At 39.4% G+C, this 21376-nt stretch overlaps 1 protein-coding gene across 1 annotated transcript in view; it reads left to right on the top strand.

Moving 5' to 3' along the window:
• The first annotated feature begins 140 nt into the window (after positions 1 to 140).
• Positions 141 to 21376, top strand: part of sardh (sarcosine dehydrogenase) — a 66504-nt gene continuing 45268 nt past the window's right edge. The window contains exons 1-8 of the mRNA XM_056238953.1: positions 141 to 159; positions 2944 to 3270; positions 3609 to 3787; positions 4097 to 4276; positions 4378 to 4501; positions 4784 to 4884; positions 7542 to 7646; positions 13973 to 14102. Of these exons, the coding sequence (XP_056094928.1) occupies positions 2949 to 3270; positions 3609 to 3787; positions 4097 to 4276; positions 4378 to 4501; positions 4784 to 4884; positions 7542 to 7646; positions 13973 to 14102 (1141 nt within the window). The 5' untranslated portion in view covers positions 141 to 159; positions 2944 to 2948. The remainder of the gene's footprint in view (positions 160 to 2943; positions 3271 to 3608; positions 3788 to 4096; positions 4277 to 4377; positions 4502 to 4783; positions 4885 to 7541; positions 7647 to 13972; positions 14103 to 21376) is intronic.

Genomic DNA, 21376 nt, shown 5'->3' with positions numbered 1-21376 from the left:
TACACTAGGGTTAGCATGTCTATTTGGCAGCTTGCAATGCAACCAATGGATCTGGGCTGCAGTGTGCACTAAACAGTAGCCTACACAACGTCCGCACCAGCAAAAATTATTTTTGTGTGTGTGTTTTTTCTTTCCATAGTGGATTTATTCATCTGACAGGTAAGCAATGCATGTGTTGTTTTGGAACTGTCTGGATCTCAAAACCTACTGAGCTGCCTGAGTAACTTAGACAATATTTTTGGCATGACAGAAACCGTTCTAAGGTTCTTAAGTGTACGTTGACCCGAAAACGACCACTTTTAACCCACTTTGAACGTTTCACACTTGTAATTTTTAATCCGAATTGTACAGTGTAAAAAAAAATGCCTGAACGCTGCGAGTTATTTAGTAACAAACAACCAATCATAAACCCCTCAGTACCGCATTCAATATCAATGCGTTTTTAGTAGTTTCAGCGTCTGAAAAAAAGTTATGTTATAGAGTGGCGGCTTTTTTGTGTGTGTGTGTGTAATATTCCTTTAATAGCGTGCTCGCCTCGTGGTATGTTGTAGCCTACCTGTCCGATTGATATGAATATGCAAAGATGTACGTACGACCTGGGGTTTGCAAATGTACAGTGTGATGTCGGCCTGAGGGAACTCCTCGAAAGACCCACCGTTAAGTTTGAACTCCTCGTCAGACACGTTGCAGCTCTGTTTGTTGTTCGGCTCAGCAGTTTTGAAGTTCGCCACACACACAGCTGTGCTCGTCCACATGCTCAGTCAGCAAACAGCCATATTTGAGCACCGGTTGCTCTGTTTATGAGCATATCTCAACAGCAGTCTCAAGCTCAACAAGCAGAGGACTTCGCTCTTTTACTAAGTTTTATATACAGTAGGTGAGCGACACTGATGTGAAGTTACTACTGACCTATCACTTCGTTCGCACGCTGATAGGTTTTTTTTAGTTGCCTTGTTTTTTTTTAGACGTTATCTAATGCATGTCCATCTGTTTTACAATGTTGTTGTTTTGCACGTTGTTATTATTATTTAGTTTAATATCAATTTCATCGTGCTTGCATTGCACAAATGCTTCAGCTTAAAACAAGCTTTTGCATCACGTTATGCAAAGACAAGTTGGTCATTATTGCATTATTTTTTAGGAACACGTTTGTTGACCAGTGAGTAGCCTTAAATAAGAAACTGAATTGTCTGTAAAACATTTCAGATGACAAAGCTTAACTAAAACTCTTATTAGTTATGGTGCTCACAGTGAAGAATGTTAAGAAATATACAGATGAAATTATACATGAGATGGATAATAAAGATTAAAATTACTTAGTGCTTGGCTTAAGTTCGTTTTTTTATTTTAATTTGTAACACTTTACAATAAGGTCCCATTTGTTAACTTTAGTTAATACTAACTGAGCAATCCATTTGTTACGGTATTTATTCATATTTGTTAACGTTAATTAATAGAAATACCACTGTTCATTGCTAGTTCATGTCACCTCGGGTCCATTAAATAAGAATAAATAACGATGAATAAATGTTTTAGAATCATTTTTAATTGTTAGTTAAAGGTGCAATGTGTAATATTTCTGAGGATCTATTGACAGAAATGCAATGTAAGATCCATAGTCCTATGTGTTCAGTGGTGTATAAAGACCTTACTCAATGAACCGTTATGTTTTTATTACCTTAGAATGAGACATTTATATCTACATTACCGCAGGCACCCCCTTCTATGAAGGTCGACATATTGTGACGTCATGTTTCTACCGTAGCCGAACGCAAACAAACAGCGCTACAGAACGCGTTTCGCTCATACTTTGAAAGAGAAGCCGCAGAGGGCTATAAGCTAGCCTTAAACACCGTGAGTAGTGACTTTTCCCTTGTCAGTGGTGTAAAATATGTAGTTGGATTGTTTCATGTAACTTATTTCTTCTCCCTCGCTGTGTTATGGCTTTGACAATCAGCTGATTAGTACTATTGACCGTAAAACAGTAACGTTACAGGAGTCACCAACCCGTCGATCGCGGTCGACGAGTCGATCTTGGAAGCATTTTAAGTCGATCGCGAAGAGTTTTCAAAACCAGAGAAAAAACAACAATATTTTTATTCATTATTATTTATTAATTTGTGTGTAGTAAATGGTGTCTAGGGGATGCAGAGGCGTGCGCGCTGTTACAATTGCGTCATTTTTTCCGTGCGCACCTTTGCGCTCATGCGGACATGTCGAGTATAAACAATGCTTTACGCTTTAACCAGCTCAGCCACAGCCCTACAGCATAATAGCTCATATTAGCCAGCTAAACTTTTACTACCCTGTTAGAAAACATATGTAGTTGGATAGTTTCATGTGGTTCTTCTCCCTCGCTGTATTATGGGTTTGCTATGTGGGGAGAAATGTGCTGGTTACGTTCGTGAGACAATCAGCTGATTACTATTATTATATTATATATTAAGACCCTTGATCCTCACCTGACTATGGCTTTGTAAACTTTATCCATGATGTGGTTTATAATGGACTGTGGTACAGAAACTTGGCTTACTCTGGCTATTCTCTGCTGCCTCAGACGACGATATGTTTGTCCCGTTTTAGCCACCGTAGCTTCTTTGAAAGGGAAGGGTGAGCAGTGGGCTGAGCCCTTAGTGCAACTCGCAACCGAACCGCTAGATGCCGCTAAAATCTACACACTGCACCTTTAATAAATGCAACCTTGTAAATAGTTACCATATTATTATTTTTAAAAAGCCCAAAATTGCAGCTGTATATCAAAAATCCAGGTGTATTTTATTTTAAAGTAAACTTTTTTTAATGGACAGACCATTTATCGTATGTAGAAAACTCAAAAAAGTAATTGTAACAAATAAAAGTGGGCCCAGTACTGAGCCCTGAGGGACTCGTTTCTATCAACATTATATAATAAGAGTGTGTGTTTATAGTCTTGTGTTGTTGCAGGGGCCATGGCCTTCTTGGGAACAGTGGCGCGGAGGGTGACGGCATGCCGTCAGCACCTCTCGCCCCTCTGCCGTGCCACCACCCGCTGCTATAGCTCCCAGTCTACACACACCACAGAGAAGAGCGTCCCCTATGAGAAGACCCTCAAACAGGAGGATGGCATCAGTGGGCCCACCAAACCACTGCCAAAGTCTGCAGATGTTGTGGTGATAGGAGGAGGAAGCCTGGGTTGCCAGACCCTCTACCATCTGTGTAAAATGGGCATGACCAATGTGGTTTTGCTGGAGAGGGACAGATTGACTGCAGGCACCACCTGGCACACGGCGGGTATTGCACTGTTTACACTTTGTGACTAGAGACTTGGTGCTACAGTTTCTTTCTGCGACCAAAAACTGCAAAAAGTAAAGGAAGATGCACATCAGTTTTTAACTTTCATTGAACAATGTGTAAGGTAAAACTGAATCTAGGTAGCAAATCCGATTTAATATCCCACTTGTACAGTTTAGTTTAAGAGTTTAGTCCATAAATAGGCTTACATAACTGGTTGTATAATAGTTAAAGCCTACGGGCGTAGCAGTCTGTCAAATACAAATGAGCCCCAGCTTGCCTTTTGAATATTGTTTCTTTGTTTGAATCAGATACTACATCTTTTTATGTTTCCACAGGTCTTTTGTGGCAGTTAAGACCAAGTGATACTGAGGTGGAACTCTTGGCTCACACTCGCAACGTGATCAGCTCAGAGCTGGAGGAGGAGACGGGACTCGAGACGGGCTGGATCCAAAATGGAGGCCTGTTCATCGCTTCCAACAAGCAGCGACTGGACGAGTACAAGCGCCTCATGTCGGTATGGCACAAATGCTAAACCACACATCTTGGCAAGATAGAAATGGAACTGCACAGGCAAATTTCAAAGACAAAAAAAATGTCCAGCCTCGCCTAGAAATTCAGCGTTTGCAACAAAAGAAAAGTTAATTTCTATCAAAATTGCTCAAAGATTCATTCGTATGTTAATTGTCCACTGGAATCCAATGTGCACATTTTTTTATAATGAATGCAGTGATTGACTAAGAATTTCAAAGAGGCATGTGTTAATAATGAATGAAATGTGAAACATAATCTAATAAGTGGATACTCACTCATTTTGTCGTTTCAGTTGGGTAAAGCGTACGGCATTGAGTCATACGTCCTGTCGCCGGCTGAGACTAAAGACCTGTATCCTCTGATGAATGTGAAAGATCTTTATGGCACACTCTATGTGCCTAAAGACGGCACCATGGACCCAGCTGGCACCTGCACCACCCTCTCCAGAGCAGCCACGGCACGGGGTGCCACTGTACGCCTCCATACCCTATACTCTCTTCAATGGATGATTGACTTCTTTAGTTACGATTGAATGCATGAACCATATTGAAACATGATTATTATTGATTTCAGGTGATCGAGAACTGTCCAGTGACAGGTGTCCAGGTTAAGGTTGATGATTTCGGCGTGAAGAGAGTGAAAGCTGTAGAAACTGCTCATGGGACCATCCAAACTCCATGTGTGGTTAATTGTGCAGGTCAGAAAGATGCAGACTTCACCAGCAGAGGGCAGTCTGTGATAGTGAAATAGCATTTACCATGTGTATTGCTGTAAAAGCAAACTTTATGACCAATCTCACCTCTTAGTCTATTAAATATTTAAAACACACACGCATATATATAAACACTTATTTATTAATTATTTTACTCATTTCTATGGTCTTTTTTTAATGAATATTATAATCAAATTTCATCAACTGTCTCTTTTCATGCCAATACAGCATAATCCTGTCACTTATACTTCTCTATGTTTTTTTTAGGTGTCTGGGCCACTAAGCTGGGTAAAATGGCAGGCGTCAATGTCCCATTGGTAGCCATGCATCATGCTTATGTCGTCACAGAAAGAATCGAGGGAATTCAGGTAAGCTATTAAATGCCGCACACTGTCCGGTTCAGCATAGTATTACACATCACAAACCAACAATCATAATAAATCATGTCTTTGCTCTTGGTTGTAGCCTAAAGTATCTGTGGTGGACATTACGTGCATAAAATGCCCCTACTACCTCACTGGGGTCTTGAGTAATCACACCTTTGTCCTAGGCTATGTAAACAGCAAACACTAGGATCTTTGCAGAAGAAGGCGCCATGACTTCAGATGAATCAACACATTTAATCCATGTGCACATGGTCCTTAACATTCCACGCACTGAAAAACAGCAGGGAAACTTAAAATCACACCATTAAGGGGAGAGATGCACATAATACAAAAACAGTGAGGCATTTTGCATGATTTTTTTCATACAGTGATGCATGCTGGGAAACGGTCCAACATTTTAACAGCCGGTTAATGTGCAGCAGTTGCGTTGAGACATATTTAAATGAAGTAATTAGCATTCTTTATAGTGCAAACATCTTGTTTTAAGGTTTTTAATCAAGTTAATCCAAATTTAGTTGTAGGATTTTTAGACATAATGGGCCTTTCTATTAAAACGGGTTAAATGGCAGTTTCTATTTTAAATTTTAATAACTGTTTTGTTTTTGTTTTTTGCCATGAAAATAACCAAAGCTTGTGTGGCATTAAAAAAACAAACTAATTAATTAATTAAGATTATTGTTTATTGTGCCTTATTAAAAAAAACTGCTATTTGCCTGCTGCAATTAATGTTCTATACCCGTGAAAAGTAGGTCAGGATGGGCTGATGATGACCAGTTTGACAGAATTTCAGGCCACATGTGCTGCATTGATACTACATTTTACATCTTGTGCATATATGTTTTTGTGCCTTTACGGTGTCTATTGAACTCTGTTTTTGAATTGTGCTAATTATGTTACCAAGGAAACCAATGAATTGTACTAATTTAAATGTGTTATCAAGGAAACCAAGGATAATGTGACAGCATCAGTTAGAACGATGTGGAAATTATAAACAGATCAGTAATGCTTCACACTAGATTACTGTTTCCCAGCAGTTTATAGCTGTCATAGTTACATTTATATGCATTTCCTTGTAATATTAACAAATATTATTAAAAGTGTATTTAATATTTACATTTAATAAAAATAATAATGATGTAAATTAATAATATAATTAAATAACTACATAATAATTAAATGAAAGGTTCAGCCATGAAACTATATTCGTGTTCTGATTGGTTCGTTCAATCTAATGTTCTCAGCCAATCAATTTCACGTATTCATTACCATTTCCCTTTGTAACCATAGCATCCAAACAAATACACTAACTCTGCGCGACACCTGGATTCCTATTCTACCCCTCCGCCTCCCCAGCACCACCTGCCTAGATCTGCTACAGGGTCTCTCTCTCTCTCTCTCTCTCTCTCTCTCTCTCTCTCTCTCTCTCTCTCTCTCTCTCTCTCTCTCTCTCTCTCTCTCTCTCTCTCTCTCAGCATGTGTCCAATAAATTTGTTCCGAACGTAAAACTCTACACTCATTTTAGGTGGTGTTAAGTCAACTAGGTGACTACAGCACATTGAACATATACGTAACTGGAAATAAATGAGTTGTACTATTCAAAAACGGAAGTGCGTCACGGAGCTCAGTGCAAGTAGTCCATTGGGGCGTCGTGCTCTATTCTGTGGCAAATCACAACAGCAGCCATGGCATAAGTACTTAGCTCAGAGCCTTCCTCTGGATTATGCAACACTGTGTGTGTGTGTGTGTGTGTGAGAGAGAGAGCGCTTGTAGTTTGATGCATGGTTGATGACAGCTATGTTACTCCTCGCAAAATGGCCAATGTGTCATCACTGAATCTCAAGTAATGAAATGTTTGTCATCCACATGATGTGATAGTGAAATTGATAGATCTTTTGCTTCTGAATGGACTGTGAAACTGCAAAATAAATATTAAGCCCTCAAACCAACATTAACATACTATGGAAGCATTTTCTGCCACGGAATAAAACAAATAAAAAAGCTAATTGTGACCTTTTATCTCACAACAATGCTGACTTTGTTCTGGCATTTGCGAGTTTATAACAAATGATTATTATTATTATTTTTTTACATGTTAACATTAAATACTATATTGCAACATTTGTTACAATATTTATTAATCTTTGTTAATGATAGTTAATAAAAATATAGTTGTTCATGTTAGTTCACAGTGCATTAATGTTAACAAATACATTTGATTTTAATTATTAAATGTATTAGTAAATGTTGAAATTAGCATTTAATGGTTAATACATGCTGTAGAAGTGCAGTTCATTATTAATGTTAACTAATGTAGTTAATTAATACAACAACCTTATGTTTCCATCCAAAGTGGCGAATATAACTTGTGTGCAAAATTGGAATATCGCATAAAACATTTGCGAATAAAGCACCATTTCCATCCAGTGAGTCGAAGAGAACAAAATCGTCATTATGACGCTTAATATTCCGTGTCCGAAATAAGCTTCCCTAATTACACAGGACAGGAGAGTGGAAGTATCACTGTACACACTGATCGTATCATCATCTGATGAGATGGAGGCATGTTGGTTATAGTTTCACCATATTTGCTCCTACAAAATGAATATAACGAGCTTTCTAATATGTCTTTTTTCCACTAGAATATGCCCAACGTCAGGGACCATGATGCATCGGTCTACCTCCGTCTCCAAGGTGACGCTCTTTCTGTGGGAGGCTACGAACAGAACCCCATATTCTGGGATGATGTAAGTTGTAATGACAGTTTCCAAAAGAGAAAAAATATGAGTCTGAGATATAAAAGGTGTTATTCTTTCCATATTTTTGCTATAGTTGTTTATGGTGTATATTGTGTTTGGTTTGAGTTCCGCAATCCAGATATCAGGAAGTTCCCATTTACCTCTTGATTTGCTGTGCATTCAAGTGATTTGGTACAAATAAAATGGGTGCATGGAGGGATTTGATATTTTTTTCCTCTTCCCACTGAGCTATTGCACAAAATGAGGGGCAAAAAGTGCATTAGGTTTGCAATTGATGTTTTATCAAATTATTTATCTTTCTCATTAGGGATTAACAATGTATCATATTGGTTTTCGGTTTTTTAATATTATTGGTTGATATTGTGCATGCTCATTTCTGCCTATTTTTACATATAGATTGACTGTTAGATGATGATAGAAAAGTTAATCTTTATAAACATTTAAAAAAACATTGATATTTTATTAAACTGTTCATGAATATTTTGAATTAGCTTTTATTTTTACATTTTATTTTATTTAGTTAAATATTTTAGTTTGCTTTAGTAATTTTGTTATGTGGTTTTGCCACCTTTTTTATAATTCTGTTCAGCTTTAATCAATTTTTTCATTTTTCATTTTAGTAATTTTATTACTTTTTATTTCAGTTAGTTGCCAAAGCCACATTTCTACCTTTTTTTTTAAAGTTGCAGCTAAATTTGTGTTTCAGTGAATGACGCACACACACACACACATACACACAGTTTAGTCTAGGGCTGCACGATATAACAACATTAAATAGAAAACGCGATTTTGCTTAGTGTGATTTTTTTTTTCAAATGGCAAAGGCCACAATTTAATTATATAAAAATGCGCTTTGTGTTTTGAAACGTGACAGTTGTAACAGTGAGGGTCTCAGAGAGACTCGTTTCATTATTAAGCGGCTCGGTGTGCATTATTAATGAGAAGGAACTCGTTCGCTCCAATCACTGCGCTGTTTTCTGCATGAGATTGCTTTACACCGGAGAATTCAAGTGTCACGAGAGGCTGTTTCAGGTGTGTTCATTCATCTGTCGTCTGTTCAACTCAGCGCTGTTGTCTTTCAGAGACGCATAAAGAGGGTTACCTACCAATACATAACAAGCATTTCACATGTACACACACGGAACGAGCATGAGAGCGTTTTCTGCGCTGAACACCGCGATGAGTTGAACAACACATTTTTTTTTTCGAACATTGTATTTATTGGGGGGGGGGTTTTCCTCAAAAAAACAAAACAATACAAAATACAAATTGAATAATTCTTCCATATCACAACCCTATACCACACCCCAAACCTCCCTCCACAGTGCCACTAATAAACCATAAACAGATTAAACAAGAAAAAGGCATTTAAAGTTATATAGAACAACAAGTTTAACAACACTCACAGCATGGATTACAGTTCATATCCCGACCAGAGTGAGCGTGTTTTAAGTTTTATGGACATATTTCATATACTCTTTACCGTCTGTAAATAAAGAATTGAAAACGTAAATATTAGTATTGAAATTTTACAGTTGTACTATAAAATAACATTATTAGTTTCATTAAATACTGGATATCTGTCATAAGATTAAGCGTACAGTAACGTCAGATGTTTTCTAATTTCAAATTGGTTGGTCTTGAGATTATAGATTATAGAGATGAGATTATACGTGTCCTGGAATGGAAAGGTTTGGGAACCCCCGGTCTGGAGGGACGGCAGAAAGGGTTTTGCACAGAGAAGGTTAGAGTATGCTGTGTACTACATCTACCTTTAATACGGCATAAGAGCAAAATGTTTCTCATTAAATGTCTTCTTTTAAATCTCAGTATAGAGTTAGTATCAGTTTTAGTATAATATTATAGTTTTTGTTAATTTTTTGAAGTCTATTCTATTTTTAGATTTTCTGGTTCAGTTAAAGTTTTGCTAATTTTATTTGATTTTTTTTTTTATATACATTTTTAGTTATTTTACTACCATTTAAACTAAACAAAAACGAGAAGTGTTGCCTCGGCAGTGAGCTGAAATAAAATAATTTTTCAGATGATCTGAAATAGTATAATTTATGCTAAGATAATCATTTCAAACAGTCGTGTCCTCATCACGCTTTCATAAATTTGGTCATAAAAACGGTTATTGGTATGCGTATTGTCGTGGAAAAAATAAACTTCAATCATTATGATGGTGAGGCTGAAACTGAAAAAACACAAGCTAAGTGTCTTTATAAGCTTTTATTCTTGCCAAGAAGGTCAATTCTGACATGTAGAGTGTTCTGGAGCACGAGAGGAGACGCATAGCAAAGTTACACTCGCACATTTATAGATCTCATCCCCTTCAGTCAACGTGCGAGGGCTTCGTATAAACAGAAAAACAACTCTTTAGTTGGTGTTATCTGCTGCGGAGACACCTTGAGTGAAAACAAAGCTGCGGCGCGACTGTTTTCAAGGCAACTTGAGCACAAACAAGGCTGTAGATAACTGTTCAAGGCTAAGCACAAACATGTGCTCATCACAGATTAAGCTAGAGCTTCCTTTATGGAAGACAAAAATGTATTTAAATGGTTTGCTACAGTATGTTCAAAAAACATCTTATATGGTTTGATATAGTTTGCTATGGTCAAACTTTTCCATGACAGCATTTAATGAAATTTTGTGTAAAAACATTCTCACATTTTGCATTCCAGTCAAATAAGAAGTCAAAAAGAGATTTAATTTAAACTGATGAGACTAAAATGACTGTAAGGGAAATGGGTGAATTTAGCTCAAAAGAGATTATTATTTTATAGGGAATTTTGTAAAAAGTCACTTATTTTACTGCCGAACAAATGAATCGTCCAGTGCTCAATTGAATGGGCCGTAACTATTAACTCTGTAGCGGATATTAATATCCAAACTATACTATAGTGGAAACACTGTTTATTAGCATGGTAAACAAGATCAGCAGTTTAAGACATTAAATTCGTAAGCACATAACACAAGAACACTTCTCTTTATATACGAAACGAGACTCTATTGGTTATTCTAACACATAAAACTAATGTCTAACACACGCACACATTCACACGATTGCAGAAAGAAAGAAAGTGAGGAAATAATTTTTAAGAAGTTTCAAAAGAGTGAGATCATGAAATCCCAAGTTTCTATTATGCTACAGTATATGCACTTTTTAAGACATGACCTGAACGAACCATCAATCATTAATTTAGCGTTTGCATCAGCTTGAATCTAGAGGCGTTACTTGCTTTGGTTGTTTGTGTCTTTGAATGTGGATCCCGGAAGGCCTGGTTTGCTGAAATGGGTTTCTCAGGTTCATTGATTCGCTGGAGGTCTTTTCGTGTCTGGAGTGACGCCTTGGGAAGCCAATCACGTTCTGGTGTGCTGGCGGATGAATGAAAACAGAGTCTTTCTAATGGCTTAAAGTCCCCCTGTGGTGAAAATCAAGCTTTTAATGTTGTTTATATGTCTATGTAGTGTTTTAATTTGCTTTAAGACAAACCATGTGCAAATTCATAAGTCGACACCATTGCTTAGTATTTTCCCCTTAAAACTACAGTGAACCAAAGACTGTTTAAATTCGCTGGTGTTTCTGACGTCACAAACTACCTTGTAAGTTAACCAATCAGATCACCGTGTGATTGTCAACGAGTGTATCTGTGTGCTGCTGTGAGTGAGTGGAGGCGGGGCTCATTTGCATATTCATAGAACCGCGTATACTAAATGAGGGAAAGGTGTAGAGTTACATTCAAGCTATTTTAAGGCATGGCAGATTTTTTTCTCCAAGGAAAAAGACATTTAAATATGTAATTTTCAGGGATACAATGGTTGACCACAGGAGGACTTTAAGTTTGATGTTTGAGGTGGGCACAGACTATAGAGTCACTGACTGAAGCTTTGCGGCAAAACTTAACTTGTAAAACGAGACTCTCAATGGAAAAGAAAAGAAACCTCTGTCCTCGCGTCTAATGCTTTGTTCGTGTCCTCTTTGTTTGTGTTTGTCCAACCCTTCAGAGGAGTTCTGACCACATTGTCTTTAGTTCAGGTTGTAAATGTTTCTCCTCCTCTCACATAAATTGCATGTTATCTGATTAAACACACGGCCTTCTTAACTTTCCCACTCTAGCAGAGTACAATTTAAACATGATAACAATACATTTTACACCGATTTGATTCATACAATAATTCAAGAAATGATAAATCATTCACGCTGATAGGAAACAAGACACACTTCTATAATCACCATTTGATAGTTATAACAATTGCATGAATTATGTGGAATCTAAGCATAATAGTCACATATATAGTTTGTAACATAATAAAGAATTATGCAGTTGAACAATGTTTGATTATAAGTCCATCTAGCATTGTTTTTTGGAATTATCGGATGCATTTTGATATGTAAAGGCCGTCTCTGGATTTTAGAGACGGTTTTGTGGTCCTGCGTTTAAGGGAAGGTCAAACAGAGATCTTTGAGATGGTCTGTTTCAAGTCTCTGTCTTGGGTAATCAAACAATCCTTGGCGTTAACTCCAGATTTTCCTTGCGCCGGTCAAGATGTGCCATCTCCAAACCAATCCGTCTTTTTAAAACTGCCTAACGTTGACATCTTAAGTGTTCGTTCGCTAGTTGGGATTATCTCTTACAAGCGTTCTTTGTCTTATATGTAGAGGATTTAGTCAGTTTCCAGGCTAAATGGCGTCCCAAATGACAGATCATCTGATTTAGGGTCCCGAGTGTTGATTTGGAATTTGGCTCTTCCACAGTTTGAAGGAGTCATTTCTATCTGATCAGTTCCTACATCACTCATATCCAGTTCATTCGTCACAAAAGGAAAGTTCCCATACTGTGCACAGTATACTTACTACCCACTGCAGAAAGAAGTAATGCTATTCCAAACGTAGTGTGTGTGTGTGTGTGTGTGTGAGCATGTGAGCGTGTCTATCTGCTGCTGATATTCCAGTGTGATGATGTCTGGAGATCGTTTTTTTTTTTTATACATCGCTCTCCCCTTTGACCGGATTTACACTGCGTTTCCTTTATAATCATCTCCAGACAGCAGTATTCTGTAACAAAACTCTCTTATTTAATTCACCCTGTGTCACCTCACACTTTCACTTTGCTCTTGCTATGAAACAGCGGATCAATATCTTAGGGAAGTGTGAACATTTTGAGGAGTGTGTTTGTAGAAATGGAGCTGGTCTGAAACTTTTAATGAGACAGTGTGAAGCCTGGCCTGTTCTCAGCACATGCAGCCTCTACAGTTTTTATTTTTAAACTCCACACCGGCCAGATATTCTCTAAATTTTTTTGCGATCAGCATTTCATCAGCTGTCGGATTGCTCACACCGTCTGCTGCTTCTTTCCATCCCACGGTTTCGAGGTTCATTGACATTCCCCTGTGGCAACGAGAAAAGACAGTGACAAGCAGAGAGGATTTTGCTTAAATAAAATTACAAATTGAGTTTTCTTGGAAGCATACTTGTTGTGAAAAGTGAGAAGTGAAGTTTGAGCCGTGCAGATGGTTGGGGGGGGGGGGAGATGGTGTCTGCTCCTTAAAATCAACATGCAATCAAAATTGACTTAACATTCTCCGTTTCTTAACATTAAACATTCTTAATAAATGTCCGAAGTCCTTTTATGCACTATTCATCATTCAGTGCACATTATTCAAAAATATATGTTTGTTTTCATAATGAATACTGGAGTTGCTCTTGAATTCCTGCAAAGAAGAAAATTGACTTCACTAAGCTGGTTATTGTCAAATTATCAAACAAGCTTTACAAAGCATCCCAGAAGAATAAGCTGAAGCTTTTCATAAACGGTGTGATATTTTATTTTATTTTATTTTATTTTGAATTCTAAAATGTATTTTTATTTTGAATTATGATTATTTGAGTTATTTTAATATAAAAATATAAAATACTTCAAATATAAAAATAAAAATACGTATTTTTTTTAATCCTCTGGGGACCTTGCATCACTATTATGTAATTTTGGGTAATTTCTGCCAAATTACTTTTTTAAAATTTCAAAAACACAGATCCTCCATAGACATACATTTAAAAATAATGCACATCTGAGAAAACGGACAGTGGATTGGTCAGTGATGTTTTTAAGGCGGGGCTTAGCGAAGGGTCAATAGGACACCAGCTGTTTAACTTGATTGGTGTTTTTACCTTAGTGACGTTATCATCCAGTAAGACCTTCCTCCTGAATCATCGATGTATGATTGATGGCAGCAGTGAGCTGTGAGCTCACCAGGCCACGCCATTATTGAGTATGAGTATAAAATTGTGTATTTGTTCTCTGAACCTGTAGGTGTCGGATAAGTTTGCCTTCAGCTTGTTTGATCTGGACTGGGACGTCTTCATGCAACACATCGACGGAGCCGTTAACAGAGTGCCTGCTCTGGAGCAAACTGGAATCAAATCCACTGTCTGTGGTCCAGGTACATATAAACACACACAGACAAATGCATCAGATGCCCGTTTTACAACATTATGTTCTTGATACATTAAAAAGAATTGGCTTATAAGAGTAATTTGTTCAGAAATTGAACTACATTGGTCATGTTATACAGTATGTTTTTGAGTCACTAAAAAGAACCAGTTCATAAAAGTCATTTGTTTGGGAATCAAGCTGTATGTTTTTGGCTCTAAAAATATCTGGCTCCATAAGAGTTTTTCAGGAAACTCTGGTCACGGTTTCTGGTTTCTTTCTGACTCACGAACAATTACCAGCTCATAAGAGTCATCTGTTCAGAAATCATGCCGCATGTGTTTGAATCAAAAAGCTGGCTCATAAGAACCATCTGTTCGGGAATCAAACATATACATATGTTTCCCTGTATGTTTTTGGATCACTATAAAGAACGTCTTGGCTCCACCCCGCAGCGTGGATATAAACACGGAAGTGGACGCACGCACCAGTTGCCTTTCGCTTTGGAGCCGATCAGCCCCCGGAGTCAGCGGTGGTCCAGCAGAAGTGGCGAGGGGACTATGTCCTCCAGTCCCTCCTTCAGGGAACGGTGAGTTGCATACGCAACCAGGACGTTCCCTTTCAGTCGAGAACGTCAGACGTAGGCGACGTCGACTGAATGGGGATCTAATGAAAACGCCACTAGTGCTGCCACCTTCCAGTGCCTAGACAGAAGCCCAACCTGAGAAATGGGAGAGTCCAGGAATCGAACCTTGTCCGCTTCTCTCATATCCGCCAGGTTGAGCCAGAGATGGCGCTCCTGGACCACAAGTGTGGACATCGCCGTACCCCGGAGGGCGAGGTCGGTTGCAGTGCGGAGCTCACCCATGAGCTCACGGTCCGGACTACCCTCGTGCATGTTCATGAGTGCCTGGGCCTGATGGACCTGAAGCAACGCCATGGCACGCAGAGAGGAAGCGGGTTGCCCACAAGCTTTGTAAGCCTTACCCATGAGAGCAGACGAGAACTTACAGGCTATAGAGGGGTGACGAGGATCACCTCTCCATGTGGCAGCGGTCGTCGGACACAGTTGCATCGCGACAGACCGCTCCACTGGAGGGATAGCCTCGTAACCCTTCACTGCTCCCCCAGGGTAGTGAGGGGGGAGGAGCTACTTAGGCGGTTTCTGGCAGAGAAAGGTGCCGTCCATGCCCTCGTAAGCTCCTCATGCACTTCAGGAAAGAAAGGCACCGTGGCGGCGGTGCCCCGAGAAACCAATTATCCAACCGAGACGGCTCGGGGCACGTTGGAGGGTTCCACATGAGCCCTACCGCCGCCGCGGCCTTTTTCAGCATAGCTGACATTTCTGGATCTGGCTCAGCAACGCTGATCTCCCAGAGGGAGGCAGCGCAGCCGAGTCGTCATTTCCAGAGCTCAGCTCCCCTTCCAATGCTGCTATAGACATACTGTCCTCTGGAGGGGCCCCAAATGAAACGACCAGTCGGTCCACTACAGAGGGACCAGCCAATTAATTGGGGAGCTCCACCGGTTGCGGTGTGTAAGAAGAGTGAGGGATCCACGGGGCTTTGCTGAGCGGTTTACCCCTCACTGTAATCCTCAGATCACCCAGCTCGGACGGCACCCCAGTCCTCCTTTGGGAAGGCAGCCCAGAAGAAAGACTAGGGCGGGGCCCAGAGGCGGGGACTGCACCCAAGCCTTTGACGTAGGCGAGTCTCGATCTCAACACCGAGATGGTCATATTCCCACAATGGGAACATGACTCATCCACGAAAGCTGCCTCAGCGTGCTGTAAGCCCAGACACGAGATACAGCTTTCGTGATCGTCAGAGGGGGACAGAGCTTTACCACACCCAGAAACACACGGATGGAATGGCGTCTTGAGAAAGACACACTCACACCCGTGTTGCTTTTTTAGGAAATGGGACCGTCACCAGTGCCGGAGCACACAGGGAATGACCGCGGCAACACTGAATCAGCGAACTGAAACAGTGAAGCACTCACTTCTCGCCCTCTAACCAGCCGTCAAACACACAAACAAATAGAAATTTGAAGAAAAAGCTCAAGAAGCTTCACCGCTGCACTCGTGCTGTAGAAACACCAACACTGGGAGGTCTTCCCGCAAGAACACCGACACTCGCTTGCTGTATAAACAGTAGAAGCTCTTCAGAGACATCCGATCGGCTCCGAAGCAAAAGGCAACTGGTGCGTGCGTCCACTTCCGTGTTTATACCCGCGCTGCGGGGCGGAGCGTGTAATCATGCACGGCAATGTTGAATTGGCCTGATTAAATAGTAGTACGAAGAAGACAGGCTCCCTAAGCGTGATCCCCATTCAGTCGACGTCGACTACGTCTGACGTTCTCGACTGAAAGGGAACCAGTACATAACCATCATTCACTGAGGAATCAAATTCACTGATCACATGCGATCACGTGAGTCATTTGTTTCTTTGCAGATTTTCATTGTAGTGCAAAGTTTAGGGTATTTCTATAGTCAAAGCAGTACTTCTAGTATCTTCATCAACTCGCTATACAGACCTTTTGACCGAGTTTCATCTCGCTGTGCTCTGCCAGTCCATATATTCAAGTGGTTGGCTAACTAGACCGCCAGTCAAATGACACTGAGCTCTGATTGGCTGATCTGTCACAGCTCCGGCTTTCCCCAGAGATTCAGTCAACCTTTACTGGCTGTAATAAAGGATGACAGGTGTGAAATGCCGCTAACACACTGTAGTGACTGTCGGTCACTTGCAGACGAGTTTCGGGTCAGTGGATAAGCACTCCTCAAATCATTTCAAGAGTGCTATGAACGACTCCATTCACCCACTCATCAGCTATTAAAAAGGAGATGTTGAGCATATGTGTAATTCAGGCCTGCTGTCATTGGACTTTTGTATGAATCCCATTTAACGCATTTTTGGTGTGAACTGCGCTCATTAACTGCATCCATTTTAGTCAAGAACTACACTTGAAAATCACGATGACTTGATTGAAGGGCACCTGTACGCAGTGCTATTTTCATAATGATTTCAGAATAAATAGTCCTTGTGAAAGTGCTCACTTTCTTGCTGCGTCTCTTTGACCTCCCGTGACGTGAGCCAGTATATCGTCAACATTGGGCAGAGGTCTTGATCCACTAAATATTGGAAAACTGATGACTTAATTACCTTAATTATCTGGTTGCACATTAAATGAATACGATTACTGATATACTTTGACATCCGGATGTGATTTAATCGTGTTTCCTCCTTGTTACAGACTGCAGTTTAATCATTTTGAAAACGTTCTTAACCCTCTGGGGACGGTTTGGGCGGTACCGCCCAAAATGGCATACTTTTACAAATGTGTAATTATCTTAAAAACTATTAATGATAGAGAGCTGCGGTCTTTTTTACCGTCTTCCTCAGATTCCGCTGAAAACAGTGATAATTTACCCGGCTTTGTAAATATACACACTTCCTTGTTGCGCAATACCACTATGTAAAAGGCCAATGAAATCGATGTTGTTTGGCAGATTCCGTGAACAACAACCAATTGAAAAATTGCCGATGGAGAAATATTTTTCTTACCCAATCAGAGGAAGGTTACCATGACCTTTCTAGCAAATCAGAGGACTCTGTAGCCTTGCAAGGGGTGGTACTATATAGTTAGGGATATGACGCAAACAGCGTTGAATGGAGAGAAGGAGAGAGAGCGAACGGAGGCTTACGGAGCGGATTATCAGAGATTTAAATGAGAGAGAGAGAGAGAAAGAACAATTATAATATATATATTTATATACACATACATACAATTATAGCATTATATATTGTTTTAGCACTTTTATGATGGCTAGCAGTAAACGATTTACGGTGGAACAAGCTCTGGAACAATTACTGGAGAGTGACGAGAAGAAAGCATTGCTTAGAAAATTCTAAGCATTCCTAAAAAAAAAGCCTGGGACTATTTGTAAATAAAGTTACATTTTTCATTGTTCTTTACACATTTTATATAACAATTACACATGTCTGTCAAGCAAAGGCTTTGACAAATATATTTTTTGTTCAAAAACTGTTCACTATTTTTGTGTGATGTGTGATTTTCAGAAATAAATGAGAAAAATCTAATTTCCGTTTTTGAAATTCTCTAGTTTATAGTACATTTTTCACTCATACTTCCTTTATAAACACATTACATGCATGCTTATGTTATCTTAGGGTCTTCTGAATCCATAGATACCAAACACATAGTGATCCATCTCCATTACATATGGTTTATAAGCCCAAATGTAAAAATAGAGAAAACGGACCAAAAAGGACTTAGTCCCCAGAGGGTTAAATGCTCTAATGCTCACCAAGGCTGCATTTATTTGATCAAAATCACAGTAAAAAACAGTAATATTGTGAAATATTATTATCATTTAAAATAACTGTATTCTATGTGAATATATTTTAAAGTGTAATTTATTCCTGATGCAAAGCTGATTTTTTAGCATCATTACTCCAGTCTTCAGTGTCACCTGATCCTTCAGAAATGGTTCTGTTGATGTTGAGGATATGTTTGAGCGAGAGTGTGATCCGCTGAGGGCAGTCAGAGCGCTTGGGTCATTCCTCAGAGGCCGTCGCTGTCTGTGTGTGGTGACGGATGAGTAAGAGGGAAGACGGATAAATAAAATATAGCTGCATCCTCACCCTTTCCTTTTGCTCTCTGTCGTTCTCACAAAGAGCAGATGATGCTCTGGAAAACACTTTCTCATGTGGAGTAATGGAAAAGGTGTGTCTCTTTTTCTTCATCTCTCTTTTTCTGTCTCACCTCTCAATCTCTCTTGCTCTCGTGGCCTCTGTTTCTCTTCACACTCGTTCTCCTTTGCATTTCTCTCTGCCTTCGATGCTTTTGAGGGTCATCCCACAATATCTTACCACTGAAAGTTTTGACCATTACGAATAGACCATTAAGTGAGCGCTCAGCAGCAATGCATTTTTAAAGAGCTTTTCAGAAAGATCTGATCTGACCCATCAGCAGCACCATGTGTCATACGTTTCCCACCTCTCCCACTTATTTCCTTTCCTTTTGTACTTTATGTATTATAAACTGTCAGCAAATAATTTTTTCGTGAAGTACAGGAAATGTTATAAAAATACATTCAACTGACTTTATAGGGGCTTTTACGGAGCCCCTGAAGGGAAATAAAATAAATAAATAAATAAAAACAGTCTTTTGCGTGTCCACGACAAACTTTTGCGTTACAATTTCCAGTTTTTGTGTACTTTCTATAACCTATTTACTATGTATGTCACTGCCATTTTACTATATCAATTCTTGCGCATTCATACTCTCGTTTTCTATAAAGATCTATTTCCTAAAAATTTGGCTTTCGTTAGGGCAGTATACTGCTAATATCACGGCCTTATATCTGCTTTAACCAATTTTACTCTTAGGCGGCCAACATGGCTCAGTGTCCATTGTCCTATATGCTAAGTTTAATGGTTCATAAAAAACATTGGTACTGTAACAAGTGATCAAAATTTGGATTTTGTTAGGGCAGTAAATTTTTATTGTCCCATATAAAACTATAACGGCCAATTAGAAAATATTGGCACAGTAAAATGTACTAAAAATTTGCATTTCACAAGATCAAAACTCCCTTTATTAAACCACTTAGTCAGATTTAATGCATCCTTACAGGTGGCGGAGAAATGCTGAGTTTCTTCATTCAATTCTATCAGCGCTTATTGTGAGCATAAAGGACTTATGAAAGCATTGCGTTATATAAAAGGGAGGCTCACGCTCTCGTTTTCTTTATAGTAAAATGGCAGTGATGCACAAAGGAAATAGGTTATAGTATACATAAACCAGAAATTGTAACGTGTGAGCACACAAAAATTAGTTTGCATGCTCATGTGTTACAATTTCCGGTATAGTTTATATATAGTTTCTCTTGGGCACGCAAAAAGTTTCTTGTACGCACACGGAAGTCTGTATATTCTTGATTTTTGCAAATGTCCCTTTAGGGGCTCTGTAGGCTTTCGCACAAGAGGAACCTTTTCATAGTTCCTATAACTAATGGCGGAAGTAGGCGTGTTTGCATCGCTGGGAATTTTAGTTCTAGGAACTCCTTTTGGGGGACTAATGCCACGTTCCAGGCAACCTGTAACCCGTGTTTTTCCAACCTTATACCCGTGAAAGTGCACTGGAATCTAGACCGATGAGATCGATGTACTCCCAGTTACGAGCTCTGACGTCACATAGCCCGCAAAACCATACAAAACAACAATGGCAGCCCCTACGGATGCAGTGTTTCTGCAGGCGGTACACAGTGAGAATACACTTTAGGACAATATAACGTTGCAGTCAAATTAATAATAATATAATAATGATAATAATACACACACGATTATGTATTACAATGTTATGTGTCTGAAAAAATAAGTATGTATATTGCGCTCAGGTAGTTTGGCGTGACTGGCCTGGAACGCTACAAAGTCGTGAGTCGTGGTTTGAAGTCGTGATTTACGTGCTCAAAAACCTGCCTGGAACGCAGCATAAATTAGCTCCTACTTCAGAGTAGGGTCTAAACCAGGACTATAGGAACTACCAGTGACGCAAGTGTACGCTGATTGGCCGAACGCATGCGAAACACCCGCACCCGCCATTTTTAAAAAGCAGTGTAAACACACAGTTTATAGCCTATATATTTACTCCATGAACACGCAAAACAGGGATAGGTCGACCAGCGCTGAAGTCCAGGCGCTCTTCAGCCTTTATGCTAAGGAGGAAATCCAAATTTTACCGTTTTATACCATTTACTTTCTTTGTTTAACAGCTTTATCTAATTTATTCAGCAACCAAAATCGCAAACAATATAGCCGAGATGCATGTTTGGATTTCTTACAGTTCAATCAAGTTTTGATGGCAGATTTAGTCACAGCAAACAGCACCAGCGGCTTGTGAAGGAACAAGTACCGGCTGAATGGGGCTTTCATTTAAGCAGAACATCTCAAATGGAGATCACTGAACTCCTGCTTACGTGTTTGTCTGTGTTTTCAGTTCCTGGTCGCATCTTCCGCAGTTTAGAGAGAGCGCATGGTTGCCACATTGCAAAGATTAAGGTAAATATGCAATATTTGCATTTATATGCATTATATTGCATATTGCAATATGCACTGCAAATGATAAGGTAACAGAAAAGCTCTGATTATGGGATTTAAACTCTTGACATCTGGCAACCGCAAGCATGAAAGCTCGTAGTAGAGGCTTGTACAGCAGTGTGTAATGTTTTGACTCTGTTGTTTGTCTTGTCTTTTTCA

This window comes from Rhinichthys klamathensis, unplaced genomic scaffold (genome assembly GCF_029890125.1).
Source record: "Rhinichthys klamathensis goyatoka isolate OS25496 unplaced genomic scaffold, OSU_Roscu_1.1 h1tg000549l_1, whole genome shotgun sequence".
Lineage (NCBI taxonomy): Eukaryota > Metazoa > Chordata > Actinopteri > Cypriniformes > Leuciscidae > Rhinichthys > Rhinichthys klamathensis.
This window is presented reverse-complemented; position numbering and strand designations above follow the sequence as displayed.